This window comes from Myodes glareolus, chromosome 7 (genome assembly GCF_982192425.1).
Source record: "Myodes glareolus chromosome 7, mMyoGla1.1, whole genome shotgun sequence".
Lineage (NCBI taxonomy): Eukaryota > Metazoa > Chordata > Mammalia > Rodentia > Cricetidae > Myodes > Myodes glareolus.
In genome coordinates, this window is record NC_142032.1 from 84228405 (window position 1) to 84248581 (window position 20177).

The 20177-nt window shown below is 44.1% G+C and overlaps 1 protein-coding gene across 4 annotated transcripts in view; it reads left to right on the forward strand.

The window, feature by feature from the left end:
- Window positions 1-20177, forward strand: part of Dnah3 (dynein axonemal heavy chain 3) — a 169217-nt gene that overhangs the window by 33517 nt on the left and 115523 nt on the right. For all 4 annotated transcript variants that reach the window (XR_015003061.2, XM_048460341.3, XM_085693001.2 and 1 more), the window contains exons 16-22: window positions 2507-2660; window positions 3387-3531; window positions 6052-6263; window positions 10819-10910; window positions 15370-15484; window positions 17887-18003; window positions 19185-19364. Coding sequence is in view for 3 of the 4 variants with exons in the window: in XM_048460341.3 (XP_048316298.3) it covers window positions 2507-2660; window positions 3387-3531; window positions 6052-6263; window positions 10819-10910; window positions 15370-15484; window positions 17887-18003; window positions 19185-19364 (1015 nt within the window). In the remaining variant the exon portion in view is untranslated. The remainder of the gene's footprint in view (window positions 1-2506; window positions 2661-3386; window positions 3532-6051; window positions 6264-10818; window positions 10911-15369; window positions 15485-17886; window positions 18004-19184; window positions 19365-20177) is intronic.

Here is a 20177-nt window from a genome sequence, read left to right on the forward strand (position 1 = left end):
AGAGAAACCTGTGCTGTCAGCCCTGGTGCTGACAGAGTCCTAACATTTTGGATGGTGGAATCTAGTGTTCTGCGAAGCTAACGCATTCCAAAAGGTCTAGTCACAAGGATATTAGGTCAGACACAGAGGTGAGCAGAGAACCAGAGATAGCCCAGGAGGAATTATAATTAGACTTTGGACCTGCCGTTTCTCGATCTCTCCACCATCACTAAGATTTCAATCAGTTAATCAGCTTTGCAGAGAAGGGTCAGTGAGAGGTGAGGCTCTTTCCAGTGACTTCCGTTCATAATAGCGCACCCAAAACTGTACCCTGCAGTACAAAATCTCTATTTTTAAATGCCCATAGATATTCATTAAAAAATGGCCATGTTTCAGGAGTCAAAAAATTAGAAGGAACAGAAAATATATAATTGTATACATTCGGTATCTATGGTGACATAATACAACATAGCATCTTGAAACAATGAGGATTTCTCACAGTGTCTTTGGGTCAGATCTCCCAAGAGCCACTCAGCTGTATTTCTGGCTATATGTCTCTGATACCAGGTCTCCTGGGAAGCTGGAGTCAGAATGCTAGCCCAGGCTGTGGGCTGGTCTGGGGTGTCCCACTAGCTGATGATCCAGTTCTGGGCTTCCTCCCATGGTCATTAGCAGGCTTGAGTACCATGCTGGCCCTTGGCTCTGCTTCTCCCCACACGAACCTCTCCACGGGGGAGCTGTTTTCCCTCAGAGGAAGAGTGAGCAAAAGAAATAGAAATTGGCTTTCTTGGGAACTTTCTTGAGGGGGCCAATCCATCCTTTTGCCAAATTTTGTTTGTAAGAAGTGAATTACCACATGGCCCAAACTCGAGGGAGCCAATTATACAGGGTAGGAACCAGAGGTAGGGATCGTAGCTGAGACTGCTTCCCACATGACGCAATTAGAGATGAAACCCAAACCAAACCACTCTCAAAGCAACTCTCTTAAAGTACTATTAGGAGGGAAAAGAAAGAATATTTAAACTTGTTATAGCAGGATTTAGATTCTAAGAGGATAAGAGCACAACCTACGAACTGTCACTAATGCTGTGCAAGCTCTCTTGTTCCTTTAATGAGCATTGATTGCTGTCTGTATGCCAGACAGTCTGCAACTGCTAGAAACGCGTGAAATTAATGAAGAAAATATATAGATTGTCATCAATGGGAGCAAATTCTTGCATAGAGATTGTAATGAACCAAGCTCAATTCTAGACAATGTTATATTAACTTCTAATTAGTTACTTAGCTATTAAGAGATATAACCAAGCTCAATTCTAGACAATGTTATATTAACTTCTATTTAGTTACTTAGCTGTGTGTGTGTGTGTGTGTGTGTGTGTATACATATATGGAAGTATAGAGCATTTAAGTGATGTGCCCAAAGACCACATAGCTAATCAATATCAACAGAAACATTTGAGTCAAGCACTCTGGTCTCTAGATCTCACCCACACAACAGTAGATCATCTGCTTAAATTGGGTAAAGGAAGAAACAAATGGAGACTAGATTTGTTGTTCATATAGGTGAAGTCTCAGATCTGGGAAAAGCTCTCTAATCTCTCCAACTGGAGTGGATTACATAAGGCAGGCTGTTCACTTTGCTCTGTTTTGTTTCCCTTAGGGCAGTTGTTACTATCAGAAATATATTTCTGGATTTATTCATCCATCTATAATCTGGATTTAACCATCCATCCACCCACTCACCCATCCATACTTATTGTCTAAATCCCCTCCCAACTAAAATACATGTTCCAATAGGGCATAGAGATGAATAGCACACTTCACAGATGCTTTCCCGATGCCTAGTTCTGGGAGGTATCAGTCCTCGATGGTAAATATCCAACAGTGGAATGAAGAAACACTGCATAAAACACATGCTCGAGCATGTACTTCCCCAGGCAGGAAAAATTTCTAGGCATGTTCATGATGTGGGAAGTCCTTCTGTATGTGTATTGTTTTATTGGTTAATGAATAAAGTTGTTTCAGCCAATGGTTTATCAGAGCAAAGCCAGGTGGAAATCTGAACAGAGATATAGAGAGGAAGTAGATGGAGTCAAGGAGACGCCATGTAGCTGCTGAAGGAGAAAGATGCCAGATCCTTACCAGTAAGCCACAACCTCATGCCAATACATAGATTAATAGAAATGGATTAATTCAAGATGTAAGAGCTAGCTAGAAATATGCCTGAGTAATTGGCTGGACAATGTTGTAATTAATATAGTTTCTGTGTGATTATTCAGGTCTGAGCAGTCAGAAAACAAACAAGCAGTCTCCATTTAAGTGTTCAGTCACCAATAGGCTCATAGCAGCACCTCTAGGAGATGGATGGTGGGCGTCTTAACTTGTTTTGTGTTTTTCTTTCTTCGTTTGCTTTTAGATAGATGCAGAGTTTGGGGGGGTGTCAGAAGAACAAATCTTTCCCAGGCTGACAACCTGGAAAGAACCAATAATGGAGATTCAGATGTGATGGGACTGTGTTCACTTTCAGGTGCTCAGAATTTGAGTCGAGACTCGAAGGCTATGGCAAAGAACTGGAAACCTTCCGGAAGCGTGAAGTGATGACCACAGAAGAAATGAAGAATAACGTGGAAAAGCTTCATGAACTCTCCAAGAACCTAGATCTTGCACTGACGGAATTTGAGGTTTGGAACCTTGTGATGGGGACTTGGGACTCTAAGGTCTGGTCATTCAGGTTCTTAGTTTGTGAACACGACACCTGTCAGGGACACACCATTGTTTGCTTGGCCCATTCTTTCAGGAGTATGTTCAACTACCTTTTCCACATGGTGTTTACATTTTTATCAGGTGTTTGGAAGTCATGAAATACCCAAAGAAGTTACAGCAAGGTAACCGCTTATGTGTGTTGTGTATCCATGGTGTGCTGAGAAGGGTTTCATGGAGCTGTCTCAGTGCCTGGAACAAACCTCTGCCGCTTGTTTTCCCTATGGATGTCCACTTTTGTAAATAGAAAAGGCTTGGAGCCTCCAAAAGTCAAAGATCAATTAGCAAGTTGTCTGAACAAAACACTAAAGTTCTTCCCTCTGAAGCAAGTGAGTGTAAGAAGGCTGGTAAACAGTCCTATGAGCAACTAAATTTCATGTAGAAACTATGAAAATGGAGATGTCTATGAAAATAGAGTATGTTAGAAACAAAGATGAAACAGTAAGACTCAAATTATCCATTTCCAGCAGTTAGATCTCAGGTACCATGGCCCTCAGAGACAGCACAAGGACCTGCCCGCTAAGCCTACCCCATTGAATGCAGGCCTCCTCCGCCTGGCCTTTTCAGTGCTGAGGAAGTTGTCCTGGAGGTTTCCTGGGTTCAAGAGATCCACCTACCCAACAGACGGCCTCCTCTTTTTCTTACAGTTGATCAACAAGGAGGAAGAACTGTTGGAGAAAGAGAAGAGTTCCTTCCCTCTTCTGCAAACCCTAATGGTCAACAAAATACCCTATGAGCAGCTGTGGGTCACAGCCTACGAGTTCAGCATTAAGTCGGAGGAGTGGATGAACGGTATGCCAAGTTCTAAGCCTGCCTGGGCAGCGGGGATGGAGGTGGGGACGATGTGGATCCACCCAGGCAGCTCTGAAATCACCTTTGTCCTTTGGATTCCAGGACTCCGGATTAGGACAGTCATAGTTTTTATCTTCTGATGTAATAACAAGGGGAGATGAACCAAAAAGCAAGAGACCTATTTCAAGGTTTAAATTCCATCAGCACCCAGAGCCTTTGTCACGGTGATGATTCCAACAAGAGGAGAGAGATGGAGAACAGTGCCTCTGAGTGCTGCTTTAGGAAGGGCCAGAGTGCCATGGGCATCTAGAAACTACCCAGCTCTGGAGTCCAAGGGAGCAAGGTGTGGGTGGGATCAACAGAGCATAGAAGACACATGAGTCAGAGAGAATGAAGGGAAAACCCTAGGTGGCTTCTGGGTTTTTGGTTCTAGCAGTTTGGTAGGCTTTGCCTTATTGAACAGAGAAGTGGCAAATTTGCTGGGAGAAAAACTCCTTCAACTTAGAATCCACATGGGAACATTAGTTATTCGGTATGGGTTATTTTATATTACGATATAGTATATTGTATAGGTTTTATATATATATATATATAATAGAATATATTATTTTAGTTTTGTACATTATAATTTACAATATATGATGTATGTATGTAGTAAATATGTAATATATTATTGTATTAGTCTACAAGATATTATATCAGTATGGGTTTTAAAAAATGGGTCTGGAGAAAGGCGATTTATTGAGAAGCAGATGATTTTCATTAGGACCCTGGATGCCGTCTCTGGGAAGGTGTTAAAAGGATAAAATCAGAGGCCTGGCATTCATCTCTAGGGCTCCGCACAGTAAACCCAGCTGGATGGGCGTCTTTGCTGAGGTTCTCGGCAGCAATTATGGTGACTTTCCTTTTGAAAACATTTGTATACATTCTATGACAATTTCATATGTGTTCATAGTGTGTTTTGGTCAGAATCGCTCCTGTTCTCTTCTGTGGCTGTGTTTCTTAAGATGAATTCCTAAGTACACAATGTCTAAGATCCAAAAGGCGTGTTGTGAAAATTGCTAAGATCTTTAAAATGACTCGCGGGGGACACCTGGCTTTCGTTGTTGTCGTCCCGAGAAGTAACGCTGTCGTTCATTCTCCTGGCGATTTGGGAGAGTGCCCGTCTCCCACTCTCCTCCCAACCTGAAGAAGACAACTTTGAAAGTGGCGTTTGCTTATTGGATGTTGCAAATATTGCCTTACTTTCAGCTTTAAAAAAGAAAAGGCGCTTTTTCGCATTTTCCATTTGAAGTTGAGTGCGTACCAAGAAGCAGAATTCCCTGTGCTGTGGTTCCCTGGGAATCTCTCCTGAATGAAGCCCTCCTCTGTGCCTCATCTGTGCTCTTGGCTGTGTCACTGCCTGAGAGAAGAGGGTCTCTTCTGTAGTTGAGAGGGAACAGTGACTTTGTATCTTAGCCTGAAATTCACCCTGCTGGTAAAGTCACCATTAATCCGGTCCACCTGGCAGGTGGGAGCCACCCCTCACCATGGAAGTGGCTTTGGTTCCAACTATTCTGCTAGTCCTTACTTTTTCTCGTAAGATTTAATTTTCTAGTGATTTGACACAAATGCCTCGAGTTACTGAGGCCTATTTAGTGAGGGGAGCTGCATGTGGCCTAGGCAGCCCCGAGGGTTGGAAGGTGCTTAGGAGGAATCAGTTAGCTATATCACAATGCAGGAAGCAATGCGTTGCCATGGGAATAAGGGAAGATTTGGACTGAATGAGAAAGCCAATGCTTAAAAACCCCGACACACAAAAAAAATAGAAGAAAGAAACTAATGTTTTGAAGTACTTTAAAAACTGAAATGTCATTTATTTAAGTGTATGTATATGGGGGGAGCCTCTCACTGAACCCCCAGCCCCCATCTTGACTAGACTGACTGGTCAGAGAGCCCCACAATCTACCTGTCTCCCCCACCTCAGTGCTGAGGTTACAGCCACACATTGTACTCGGCTTGGTTTGTTTGCTGTTTTGTTTGTACAAGGTTCTCGGGATCCAATCTCCAACCCCCACTTTAGCCACTGAGCCTGGAGTCTTTGTATTTCTTTCTGGCCTTGTTCAATAATTTCAAGCTTATATTAATTATAATATTATATATTATCTTCTTAGAATTCTAGAGGGCTCCCATTCCCAGACTGTTAAGTTACAACACATTGAGATCCTTTTAATTCTACTGGCATGGCATTTAAAACTAATTAGAATGACTAACTCCCTGAGTGTACATACGTGATGTGCCCAGAGTGGCATTTGCCATTTTGTTTAGACTGCCTCACGCTGCTTCCAGCCACCCTTCCGGAGTCCATGAATGGCAGGTGACAATGTGGAGGCTCTACTGGCTAAGCAGAGGCAGCCATTTAGATCCAGGCCTAACCCCAAAGACCAAGCCCATTTCATCAGGACCGGCACGGTTCTCAAATCCAGGGAATTAACACGTGGCCGGAATCTCCATCGTAGTCTGGGCTTCTCTTTGTTCCAGGCCCCCTCCTTTTATTGAACGCCGAGGAAATCGCAGAGGAGATTGGGAACATGTGGAGGACGACGTACAAGTTGACCAAGTCCTTGTTAGATGTGCCTGCTCCCCGGCGCTTAGCAGAGAACGTTAAGTTGAAGATTGAAAAGTTCAAGCAGCACATACCTGTCCTCAACATCTCCTGCAACCCCGGCATGAAGGATCGGCACTGGCAGCAGGTTCTTGTCACCCCCAGTGTGGTCCAGCCTGCCCCATTTTTCCCTGGGAAAGCAGGAAATGAAAGTCTCCTTGAGGGAAAAGAGTTTATAATTGGCTGTCTGGTCTTCGGGATGGGAATAGGTAGATCATGGGATGAACGTTTGGCCTCATGACCAGGTTGATCCTTTTAGTTAGGCCTCCACTATGGTGTGTAAAAAAATTCTAGACAGTGGTTATAGTCACAGCAGGAAAGCTGTGATTGGCTCCTCCATACACAAAAAGAAAGTCCCCCCCCCTGCTTTCTGAGACCTTGAAAATGATCCCAGATGATTCTTGTATGGGTTATCTTTGGTGTAGAGTTTCCTGGTCAAACAGGCTAGGTTTAGAAGAAGTTTGATACGTTGGGTGTGGTGGCACATTCCCATAATCCCAGCATTTGAGAAGCTGAGACAGACTACAGAGTAGATTCCAGTCTAGTCTGGGCTACAGAATGAGGCCCTGTCTCAAACAAATAGACAAACAGAGAAGCAAGTTGCTCTCCTTAAGTTCTTTAAGCCCATAAATTAGAGCAATAAATTATTCTCCCTAAAAATAGTTAGGATTTTAATAAGCAGCAAAGTGTGAGGGTGACAAGTGTGGTGTGAACACCAAGCATGAAAAGGAAGGTTTGCTGTGTTTCGGAAGTGATGGCCACATTTAAGTGGCCTTGAAGTGCCCTCTCCCAGGGAGTTGCTAAGTGGAGTGGCAAGGTGGCCAGCTTGACGTGGGCAGATTCTTCTCTAAGAACTATGCCTGAGATTGAACCACAGAAAGACAGGGGTTTTGATATGTGAATGGGTCAAGGTCTGTCTGCAGGGAGAAGCCGTCTTCAGCTTCACAGAAAAGTAGGAGACTCGGGACCCCGGCAAGGGTTGGGATGCTGTGCAGGAAGGCACGTGATAGATAAGTCATCACGTGGGCCTCTCCCCTAAAGGGAATCTGTGAAGGGCTTCTGATCTTATAGATAGATGCTCGTGGGTTTTCTATCCCCATGGATGTGAGTGACCCAAACCTTTAACCTATGTCGGGATCTAAGAACGTGGGTGGACAGGTGACTTCTTACAGTGCCAGACTGAGATGGCAGTATTCAAAGTGTTTGTGTCAACTCTTAAAGAACACTCCTTAGGGCCAAGGGTGTGACTCAGTCATAGGGTACTTGCCCAACATGCACAAGCCTCTAAATTTGAGCCCCAGCAACTCAAAAATATCAAATATGATTTTTTTAAAAGCAAACACTCCAGGGGTCTCTGTGCCTGCTCGGGGCGCTGTCTCTGTCATTTGCTGTCCTTGTGTGTAAGCACCACCCCTCCCCCTTCAGGCGTTCTTAGTTCTCACCATTCTGGTCTTTTCCTAGGCCTCTTAAGTGAACATTCCTTAGACTTACAACCGAGTAGTGATCTCAGCTCAGACACAAGCTCCCAGACACTTAATAATAAATAAGGCACATTTTATTTGAATTCTTCCATTTCATCTTCAACAACTCTTTGAAATAGGTACTGTTCATAGGTAGAATAACTGAGCGTTGAAAAGTAAGCTGTCATATCGCTAGTTAGTGGGCCAGGAGGGAACTGGAATCCAGGTCTGTTTGGCTTAAATAAAGCAACGTCAAGAGAGCACATGAGGCGTGAGGAAGAAAGGCAGGCAGGGCAGGAGATCAAAACTGACAGTGGAACATAGCCCCAGGAAGGAAGGAAGGAAGGAAGGAAGGAAGGAAGGAAGGAAGGAAGGAAGGAAGGAAGGAAGGAAGGAAGGAAGGAAGGAAGGAAGGAAGGAAGAGTCTCTAGAGTGGATATCCAGCAGGCTGAGTAGGAAGAAAGGACATGGGTCACCAGATGTCCTAGGGTCCGGCCCCACTTAGGGTCCCACACCTGTGACAGCCCCAAGCCAGGCAAAGCTACAATCTGCCCTAATGTCTCCCCTCAGGAGAGATTTACATAGATTCCGGTCCCGGCAAAAAAGGGCTCTAAAATCTAAGCCATCTGTGATGTCTCGAGGGCTGAAGACAGGTTTACTGGGATCCCAGGATGGCTGGGCTGTGGTTTCTGGCCAACTGAACTTAGAGGTCTTGTTGTTTGGGTTTAAAACAAGATCAGACAAGGAAACATATAGTCAGTACTGTGAACTGAAACTGGCCCTAAAGTTCTGAAGGTGCTGTCCCTAGGACCATGTGCTACACATGGCCAGCCGTACACGTGTGCTAATGCTTCTTGCAGTCACGCATGAAGACTGCAGCATTCTCTTTTCTTTCTTGTGGTAGTGGATTTTAAACCTAGTAACTTGCACATGACAGGCGATACAAGTGGCCTTCCATTACACTGTTCCAAGTTCACCTATGTTTTCTAAAATAAAAGGAAATAAGTAAAATAATTTTCGTAGATATATGCTACCTAAACTAGTACATACTGCCATTTGTGTATCCATCAACCTTGAGCAGTAGTATAAAGTCTTTGGTCCTATACCCAGAGCACGACTCAAGTCAGACAAGCATGTCTGAGAGGCTTAGAGGCCATTAGGGACTGGCGTCTACGTAGACAGCATTGTTCCGGGATCTTAAAATTAGAGGAAAAAAATGCCTTGTCAATATTTATATTTTTAAAAATAATCTGAAAGTCCCGTCAATCTCCAAGCCCTCGCTGTGAGCCAATTACTATGCTGAATGCTTTATGTAAGTGTACTTTAGCCCCTGAGAGAGTCTGTGTGTTGCTGTATTTTAATGTATAAAAGAATAAACAGGGGCAACCAGACAAGTCAGCAGGTAAAGGAGCTTGCCCCCAAGCCTGACAACCTGAGTTCAGTCTCCGGGACCTATATGTCAGAAAGAGAAAGCCTGTTCCTGCAAATTGTTCTCTGACCTCCACATGTGTGCTACGATATCCAGGTGCATGTGGCACGCACATACAAACACATAGATATATGGATAGATAGATAGATAGATAGATAGATAGATAGATAGATAGATAGATAGAAGATAGATAGGTAGATAGATAGATAGATAGATAGATAGATAGATAGATAGATAGATAGAAGATAGGTAGGTAGGTAGAGAGATAGATAGATAGATATCAGATATTTTCAATCATCAATGAAAAGTCAAGGCTACAAATCTACTTGTGCAGACTGTGCTCTGTAAAATTCTGCCAACTGCTCCCTTTGTCCAGAGCTGTGCAGTGTATGGCACAGACAGCTGTACATAGGGGACCTGTGACAGACATTAGCATTTGGTGGATAGCATTTGTTGGAGTCAGAATTGGATCCAGATGCCAATTCTGCTCTGTATTATCTGGATGGCCTTAGATAAGATCATTTCTCCAGCTCTGATTCTTTAGATGGAATGTAGGGAAAACACATTAGCAAGCTCTTCGCGGTGCTAGGATACTAAAGTAAGTGTGGGAGCTCCTGAAACAATCCCATTCATCATACGCCCCCAATAAGAGCTCGTTATTTTTAGTTTATTACCATACTGCTCCTCCAGAGGTCCCCAGAACCCAGACTGGAAGCTATTCGAGTTCTCTGATTGAGTCAGACTTTCCCCCCACAAATACTGCCCTCTCCCAAGTGTCAGGTGCCAAGGACACAGGGTAAGACAGAGTGTGACATGGCACCCACACTCCTTTCTGCTCTGACGTTTTCTAATCCTCTGGCAGCCAAGTAAAGGAAAATCCCAGCAACAGATTATTTTTTCAGATAGACACCCATTCCTGCTTCAGTCCTCATCTCTGGGGGCCTTGGTGCTACCCGGGTCTTCCAGAAGCTCCACGCAGAACTTCCTTAGGGGTGTTTGTGCTGAAGACGTGAGCCTGAGGCAGTGTCACACCAGCCAGATGGGGACCCTGACAAGTAACCCCCTGGAGTTGATGGGGGACTTTTCTTTGTTCTGTTTTGAGCAGTACGGGGGATTGAACCTGGGTGGGTGCTGTGCCATTAATTACCTTTCACTTTTAATTTTGAGGCAGGGTTTCACTATGCTGGCTGAGCTGGCCTTGAACTCACTCTGGAGGGCTAAAAATGATGACTCTCCTTCCTCAGACTCTTGAGCAGCCAGGATCACAAGCCCTGCTTTAATGCTCTTTTGAAGGGAATCCTTGCTGTTCCCCAGCTCGGAGCTCTGGAGAGTCTGTTTGACTCACTCAGCAAGTACTCACCTCAGCTTGTCCCAGACCCAGCTTCCCCGGAAGCACAGCTGAGGTTCTGTCCCAGTCTTTTGAATGTTCGTGGATTGACGGGGAGACAAACTTGGGAGAAACCAGCAGCAGCGTGGCTCTGCAACAGCCTCCCGAACCCTCAGACCGACAATGTCAGACTCAGCAGCCACCAGTCTTGTGTGGTCATTTAATGGAGTATGACTTAGCTAAAACTAAGTGAACATGAAAGTCCAGTTCGTCACTCCCCTTAGCACCTTTAGTGCTCAACAGCCTCCGGGGACGAGTGACTACAATTCTGGACAGTACAGATAATTTAATTTTCCATCCTTATAGAAGTTCTACTGGGCAGCACTCCCTTCCACCCCGCCCCCTCATCTCTGTCCTTCCTTTGCAGATCAGCGAGATTGTTGGCTATGAGGTAAAGCCCACAGAGACAACGTGCCTAGCGAACATGCTGGAATTTGGATTTGGCAAATTTGTTGAAAAGTAAGGTTCATCCTTTGTTCTAGACAGGTTTTGGTTCAGGGGTCACTGTGATCTCCTAAGTCAAAGCGAATTAAAGATTTTAGTGACCTCCGGTTGGGCTGACTGGTCCAAGTGGCTGTTTCTTTTCCTGCTGTAGAGTTGGGACTAGAAAGAGTTAGGGGTTTTATTTCAATGGGAAATGAAAAACAAATGTCTTCTGTGAACCTGAGACTCTGCCCAACTCTTAGAACTTGGAGCAAAACCACTGAGCCTTCATGGACCTGTTTCCTCTTAAAATAAGCAGCAAACTAGAAGTGATCTTCAACTGCTAAAACTCATGGAGCACACTGTGATGAACAGGCTTCTTTGTTTTCTCCTTCCCCAAGTGCCCCGGAATTGCAGGGTGAGAATTTGCATTATTTGAATGGCTATTTTTACTTCTATTTGTTTTTGGAGGGAGCACTATAGGTGTGTTTATGAATGGGGTACATATATGAGAGAGCACATATGTGTATATGTATGTGCAAGTGGAGGACAGAGGTAAGCCTTGGGTGTCCTTCCTTAGACACCAAGTAGGCTAGGCTGTCTGGCCAGTGAGTCTCAGGGATCTTCTGGCCTCTGTCTCCTCGGTACTGGGTTTCTAAGAGTGTGCCACCTCTCACCACAAGAATTCTTCACCTGAGTGTTGGGGATCTAACTCAGGTTCTCCTGCTTGTATGGCAAGCACACACTTACTTAGCCATCTCCCAGGCCCTCACATGCTATTTTTTTAAATCAGTGATATTCAGAATTCTATTTTCATACTTCCTTTAAGGAATAGATTTTATATTAGTTCAAGTCTGCTAGACAACTTGGATGGGACCTTGAGGAATGGATGCTTATGGTTCTCAGGGCTTGGTACCTAGAGTTACTGCATCTTCATCATAGGGAATTTAGTTAGAAAAGCATGTTCTCAGGCCCCACCCAACCTGCTGATCAAATTGGGGCTTTAGGCCTGGCTATTGTATTTTGTTTTGTTTTGCCTTGCTTAAATCCTCTAGGTTAGAGTACTGTTGTAGACAGGAGCCAAGCTAAAGGCTACTACTGGGCCCTTGGCATGTAGCTAATCTAGATCCAATGTACGGAACTCAAAAATGTAGGCTGGATTTCAAAAGCTTACCAAGAAAATAAGAATGCAAATGGCGGACAGTTTTGCTTTGAGACAGTCTCACTTCGTAGCTGTGCCTGGCCTTGAACTCGCTGTATAGATCAGGCTGACTTTGTTTTTTTTTTTTAAGTAAATTTTATTAAATTATGAAAGTTTCCATTTCCGCCCCCCCTCCCAACACCCTCCCACTCCCCCCACTCCCCCTCCTCCTCCCTCTTCGTCCCCCAGGGCAGTCAGGGTTTCCTGCCCTGTGGGAAGTTCCAGTTCCTTCCCCCTCCCTCCAGGTCCAGGAAGGTGAGTGTCCAAACAGACTGGATCCCCAAAATCCAGTATATGCAGAGGAAACAGGTCCCAGTATCATAGTCAATGGCTTTTCAGAAAGACTTCGGGCCAGCCACAGTCAGAGAATCCGGCCAAATTCCGAGAATCTGGTTAGATCACGTCCTCGTTCAGTCCCAGTCCGGCTGGCCTTGGTAAACTCTCATCAGATCCGTTCCCTTGTATCAGTGGGTGATAGCATCCCTCGCAGTACTGATTTCGTTTTTCATGTTCTTCCTCCTTCTGCTCCTCATTTGGACCTCGGGGGGGCTCAGTCCGGTGCTCCAATGTGGGCCTCCGACTGTATCGCCGTCCTTCGCTAGATGAAGGATCTATGGTGATAAGCAAAATATACATCAGTATGGTCATGGGCCACGGCCGATTCAGGCACCCTCTCCTCTGTCCAGAGAGCAATCTGGGGGATCTCTCCTTGGACCTGGGATCCCATATATAATCAAGTCTCCTGTAAACCCTAAAATGGCTCCCTTAGTTGAAATATATTCTTCCCTGATCCCATATTCATCCTTCCTCCCCCCCCCCATCCCAGGCCACCAAGCTTTCCCCGTTCCTCCCCTACTCCCTTCTCTCTAACCCTCTCCCCTTCCATCGACCCTCCCACCCCACCCCATGCACCCGAGGTTACCTGGGACTCTTGTCTATTTCCTACCTCCTGGTGGATAGCTAAATAATCTTCATCAGGTTCATCTTCTTATTTAGCTTCTCTAGGATCACGAATAATAGGCTCAAAGACCTTTAATTATGGTTAGAATCCACTTATGAGTGAATACATACCGTGTTCCTCTTTTTGGGTCTGGCTTACCTCACTCAGTAAAACGTTTTCTATTTCCATCCATTTGCATGCAAAATTCAAGATGTCATTGTTTTTTACCGCTGAGTAAAACTCTAATGTGTATATGTTCCACACCTTTTTTAACCATTCTTCTATTGAGGGGCACCTAGGCTGTTTCCAGGTTCTGGCTATTACAAATAGTGCTGCTATGAACATAGTAGAACAAATGCTTTTGTAGTATGTTAGGGAATCTTTAGGGTATATTCCCAAGAGTGGAATTGCTGGGTCCTGAGGGAGGTTGACTCCCAGTTTCCTGAGAAACCGCCACACTGATTTCCACAGTGGCTGCACGAGTTTGCATTCCCACCAGCAATGGATGAGTGTTCCCCTCACCCCACATCCTCTCCAGCATAGGCTATCGTTGGTGTTTTTGACTTTAGCTATTCTGACAGGTGTAAGATGGTATCTCAAAGTGGTTTTGATTTGCATTTCCCTGATCACTAAGGAGGTTGAGCATGACCTTAAGTGTCTTCTGGCCATTCGAAGTTCATCTGTTGTGAATTCTCTGTTAAGTTCAGTACCCCATTGTTTAATTGGGTTAATTAGAGTTTTAGTGCCTAGTTTCTTGAGTTCTTTGTATATTTTGGAGATCAGGCCTTTGTCTGATGAGGGGTTGGTGAAGATCTTCTCCCAGTCAGAAGGCAGCCTTTTTGTCCTACTGACAGTGTCCTTTGCTTTACAGAAGCTTCCCAGTTTCAGTAGATCCCATTTATTCATTGTTTCTCTTATTGTCTGTGCTGCTGGGGTCCTACTTAGGAAGAGGCCTCCTGTGCCTAAATCTTGTAGACTACTTCCCACTTTCTCTTCTATCAGGTTCAAAGTGGACGGATTAATGTTGATGTCTTTAATCCATTTGGACCTGAGTTTTGTGCATGGTGATAGATATGGATCTACTTTCATTTTTTTACAGGTTGACATCCAGTTATGCCAGCACCATTTGTTAAAGATGCTTTCCTTCTTCCATTGTATACCTTTAGCTCCCTTGTCCTTAGGTGTCCTTAGGTGTTCATAAGTTTGTGGGTTAATATCTGGGTCTTCTATTCGATTCCATAGGTCGACTTCTCTGTTCTTATGCCAATACCAAGCTGTTTTCAATACTGTAGCTCTATAATAGAGTTTGAAGTCAGGGATGGTAATGCCTCCAGAAGTTCTTTTATTGTATAAGATTGTTTTGGCTATCCTGGGTTTTTTGTTTTTCCATATAAACTTGATTATTGTTCTCTCAAGGTCTGTGAAGAAGTTTGATGGGATTTTGATGGGGATTGCATTGAATCTATAGATTGCTTTTGGTAGAATTGTCAGGCTGACTTTGAACTCATAGACATCTGCCTGCCTTTGCCTTCTAAATGTTGAGATTAACTAGCACACCTGGCCAGATAACAGTTTTTAATTAATTTAGTTCATTTTCCAATGATATTTTGAATGGAGTAAATTATTGTCAATTAGTTCATTCCTTTCTTGCTTTTCTTCTTTTTCTATTTATTTATTTATTATTTTTAAAAATATCTTATTTTACATACCAATCCCAGTTCTCTCTCTCCTGTTCTTCTGCTCCCCCTGCCTTCTCCCCACCCCATCCCCCATCCACTCAGAGAGGGTGAGGCCTCCCATGGGGAGTCAACAAAGTCTGTCATATTACTTGAGGCAGGACCAAGGCCCTCCCCCTGTATCCAGGCTGAGCAAGGAATCCCTCCATAGGGAATGGGCTCCAAAGAGTCAGTTCACGCACTAGGGATAAATACTGGATCCACTGCTAGTGACCCCACAAACTGCCCATGCCACACAACTGTCACCCACATTCAGAGGGCCTAGTTTGGTCTTATGCTGGTTTTAAGTCAGTCTGGAATCAGTGAGTGCTTACTAGGGTCAGCCTTCATGGTCTTATTTTAATATGATTGATCACCTCTTTAAACGCTCTTTGAATATAGTCACATTTGAGTGATTGGGGATTAGAACTGCGGTGTGAATTTTGGAGAAATACTCAACTTATAACAGCCCCCAAAAGACAACTGTACTCAGAACGTTGGACAGAGATGGCAAACCTTAGAGAAAACATCTTGTTGAAATGAAAGCTTCTGGAAATCTCTTTAAGACGGTGCTAAAATTGCTTCCCGGGGTTTCCTCTGCCAGCCCCTGTTGATGTTGATGGTGTGTCCTCTCCTCAGGCTGGAGCCCATTAGCGCAGCTGCCAGCAAGGAATATTCTCTGGAGAAAAACCTGGAGAAGATGAAGATGGACTGGGTCAACATGACGTTCAGTTTCGTGAAATACAGGGACACAGTGAGTCAGACGAATGGGAACGCCCTGGAAGCAGCCCTGGGTGTTGTGAAGTAGATCTAGACGTGGTTCCCCCAGCGTTGCAACAGACCTCACAGAAGAATAACGCTCCGCCTGTGTGTTTCCTCTGTCTGCCTCTCCTCCATCGTCCTGGCTCTCACACGCTGCTGGAGCTGTGTGTCTCCAAATCATAAGGTTGACCTAGTGCAAAGGAATGGAGCGCATCTCCTGAATTAGCATGTCTCAAGAAAAACACTGGCTTGTGTAACTACATGCACGCACACACGCATGCACACACGCACACACATACGCACACACGCGCGCGCGCGCGCGCACACACATACACACACACACACAACTCAAGGCCTTCAGAAACATACCAGAGGCAGACAACAACACATCCTACTTCCTGAACGCTGATGTGCATAGGAATTTCTTCAGTTTCTCTTTAAACTGGGGAGATTAGAGTGGGGCCTGAGGCTCTCAAATACTAGCAAGTTCCCAGGCATGTACAGTAGTGTCAATTGTACAAATATAAATGTCCTGATTTTCATGGGTACCTACAGATAGCATATGAGTCTATGCAATGGATGTGGAGGTGCATTCCTTAGATAACCCCGGGGTCTAGTTTGCTCTTAGGATGAAGAACAGGGTGGCTATGGGGGCTGCCAGTATATTGTGGAGGGCACAGATAGCCACATACTGCTCCCCATGGGCACCTAGAACAGCATCTCAAATGCCAACTGCACAGGAGAATCATTTGGGATACTTGACAAGAAAATCACAATTTATTTTTTTCCTGCCCTCTACCCTCTGGGTGCCTGAGCATCTCCACTCACTCTCCTAGTTTGGAGGTTGAACTCAGAGTCTTGATCTTGTTGGGAAAGCACGCTAACACATAGCCACACCCGCCCCCAGCATTCCATTCTTTGAATAGTCAACATAGACCCAGACCCTGAAGATCTGAGCACTTCTCTCTCAACAACAGATCATCCTCCTGTGACTTCTCCCTTTGATTTTGATGGTCGCAGTGCCTTGGTTTCACCCTTAGATAAGAACCACCCATGAGCCGAGCGGAGGCAGGAGAACTGGAGGCAAATGAGTTCATTACTGGGTCTCACGGTTTCAATAAGCTTGGAGTTGCACATTCTGATTGGGTCAGACACTGCTCCAGAGGCTGCTGGGCTGCAATGCAGAGCTCAGCTATGGGCCTACGAGCAGGTTCATTATTCCTTATCCATCTTCAAAGTTGATGACTGAAGTAGCTATCAACAAGAAGCAATAGTAAAATGACAGCGAAGATGCCAGTCTTTGAATAGCTAGCCAGACATGCTTTCTAGACACACTGAGATAAGATAGACAGAAGAATATATTCTAAGCCAGATTTAATTCATTTCGACAATTACACCATTCATTCTGCATCCACTTCTGTGTCTACAGGCTTGAAGGAGCTGAAATCAAAGCAAGCAAGACCAGGTTTGCTGTAGGTGGCAGACTCTTAGCAGTCTATCTGCCACAGTGGGTCAGGGAAGAGAGTGCCGTCCATGAACACTGAAGACACAATACCTTTACATGAGAGCGAGATAGAACTCTCTGCATGTATAAGATAGAAGTCTCCAACCTGGGCTTACATGTCTGTGTACTTTTATCATGTGACCACTATACACAAAACAAGCAAGCAAAGCTTTGTTTACAAGGGGATTAAGTGTAATTAACTTAATAAGTGTGCCCTATCTGTTAGCAGACATTTCAAAAGAGCTCATGAATTGATATAAAACATAATCTCAAAATTTCATTTTAAAAGAACCACAAGAACCCCTCTGTCTGGCTGCAGAACATGAATCTGGGTCTTACTCACTGATTGGAAGCTGTTGCTCCCAGAGAGGCAGGAAACTGGGGAAGAGGACTGTCTTCTTCCCTAATAGATTCTAGTAGCAAGTCTGGGTTAGGTTGATTTCTGCAAAAAAGTTGAACGGGAAGTGTTACTTCTTTTCTTTTGTTTCATTGTGTTTATTGAGACAGGATCTTGTGAAGTAGCCCAGGCTGGCCTCAAACTCATGATGTGCCTTCAGCCTCAGCCTTCAGATTGCTGGGATAACAGACCTTCCCCGCTGCTCCTGCCCGACAATAAGCACTTTTAGTAGCCAATATGGGTCAGTAATACACGTGTGCTCTTATGCTTTGGAGACTGACATGGGAACATCTATATTGAGACCTGTCTCAAAATAAATAAATATTTATTGTGAGAAAACCTTATGAGACAAAGGTTCCTGTCTCCCTGAGGTGGGAATATATACTGCAAGGCCTTCTGGAACCTTCTGGAATCACCATGGACCATGGGATAGGCAAGGCAAAGGGACCTCATGATTTTGACTTTGACTACATATGGTCATCTTTATTGGCAGGATACAAACATCTTGTGTGCGGTTGATGACATTCAACTGCTACTCGATGATCACGTGATAAAGACCCAGACAATGTGTGGCTCTGCATTCATCAAGCCAATTGAAACAGAGACTCGGGTAAGAAAATAGCCCTGTGTATCTTGCTATGGCCCATTGGCTCTCAGTTTCTTAGAGGAGGGGTGGGGTTTCAAGTTCAATGAAAAACTAAACTTCCTTCCCCTGAATGGAAAAATGAAAAGGACAAATGAACAGAAGACTAGGAGCAATAATGACACCAGTGCGCAGTCTACCGGAAGAGTAGATGAGTTTGAAGACGCCAAACAAAAATATATTTGCCAAGTATCTTATAGTCTATAGCAATCTAGAATACGAGCCACATGACCCTAAGAGTTTAGCCTCCCTTGATCATTGTCTATAGAAGCTGGATAGGTCACAGGGGTGGGCATATCTTAGGGTTGGAGCTCAAGGGAGAAAGAAAAAGTGGCATAGGCCTTCGGGTCTGTATTCCGGTTCTGCCTTTACTGTTAGCTGAGTGATCTCGGGAAGCTGTCTGAACGATTGTGTTCAGGGTCTGCATCTGTAAACATGAGGTTTGGTAATATCTTCATTATATCTTGTGTGTGTGTGTGTGTGTGTGTGTGTGTGTGTGTGTGAGAGAGAGAGAGAGAGAGAGAGAGAGAGAGAGAGAGAGAACTAGAGGACAGTCTTGGGCAGCAATCAATTTGCCATTTTTGTTCTTAAGCCAAGGGCTCTCATCAGTCAGGAGCTTGTCAGGAAGGCGGGGCTGACTGGTCAGAAAACCTCAGAGATCTGCCTGTCTCCACTTTGCCAGCACTGGGATTACAAGCATAGGCAGCTACACCCAGTTTCGTTGTTGTTGTTTGTTTGCTTGTTTTAACCTGAATTCTGGTATAGAGGAAAGAACTTTATCAATTTAGCTATCTCTCCAACCCACATAGATGTGTTAATATCTCATAAGGTGGCTGAATTAAATTGCTTTCATATATATAGAGAGAGATAAATATAGATATATAGATATAGATATCCCTGGTCATCACTCATCAAAGAATAAGCTTTATTATTGTCTAACTAAAATGTGAGCGCCACAAGGCAAAAGCCTTGATTCTCTTTGATTCATTATATCCATGGCCCCTGAAACAGTAACCACATGTGATACATTTCAATACATATTTTTTAAACAAGTGAATGAGTCAATGAATCAACGAATCCATCCCTGTGTGCATTCACTGGGTGTGTGCTGCCGTTACTGACTCAGTTGTGGAATTCTAAATCCACAGAAATGGGAAGAAAAGCTAGTTCGGGTACAGGAAAATTTGGACGCCTGGTTAAAATGCCAAGTCACTTGGCTGTACCTGGAACCAATCTTTAGCTCGGAGGACATCATAGCCCAGATGCCAGAAGAGGGCAAGAAATTTGGCACTGTGGACAGTTACTGGAAGTCACTGATGGCTCAGGCGGTGAGTTTTATCTCTTGCGTCTCACCAGCAGAAAATAATATCATGGCGCATTGTGTCTACGTCCCCTGAAACTACCAAGTAAAATTTCAAATTGACATTTTATGTCATTGTCATAATTTATTAAAACTTCAAGTATGGAAATATGGTATATGAAAAGGAGGAAGTTCTTTGAAATCTTACCTGCCTGAAGATGGTTCTTAGCAGTTTACATTATTTATCTATCATGTCTAATGAGATAGAAGGCTTTGTTAAAGAGCAATGCAATACCATTTTCATAGGTTAGGAATCCTTTTAGATTTCAAATAGTGGTGCATATTGATGGTCAGTTATTAATGATTTTCTTTTTGGTAAATGTGATGACTCAGATATAATCTTAGAAGTCAGAAGCTACTTAAGAAGAACATGAATTCCACTCTCTCACAACTCTGTTAGGAGGCACACAGGCTTGAACACAAGCTGTGGTGTGTGCAAACAGCGTATCGATGATAGAGAGTAATACACTTGCCCGGGAGTGTCCAGTAATACACTGGCTCAGGTGACGTTAGAACCAAGCCTTGAAGGATGAGTTACACATGCGTAAGGTGCATCTCCTGAGAGGATGTAGTTTTCCTTTTTTGAAAAAAAAATGTGGTACATGATCCGAGAATTTATCTCGGTGGAGTATATCTGCGTAGCTGACTTGTAGTCTGGACTCTGGCGGTGAGGTATGGAGGGCAGTTATATGGAGCAGTCAGTGGAGCAGATTTGACATTATTTTTTGGTTGCATGCTATAGAAACTCACTAAGAGTAGGCCAAGAAAAATTACGGGGTGA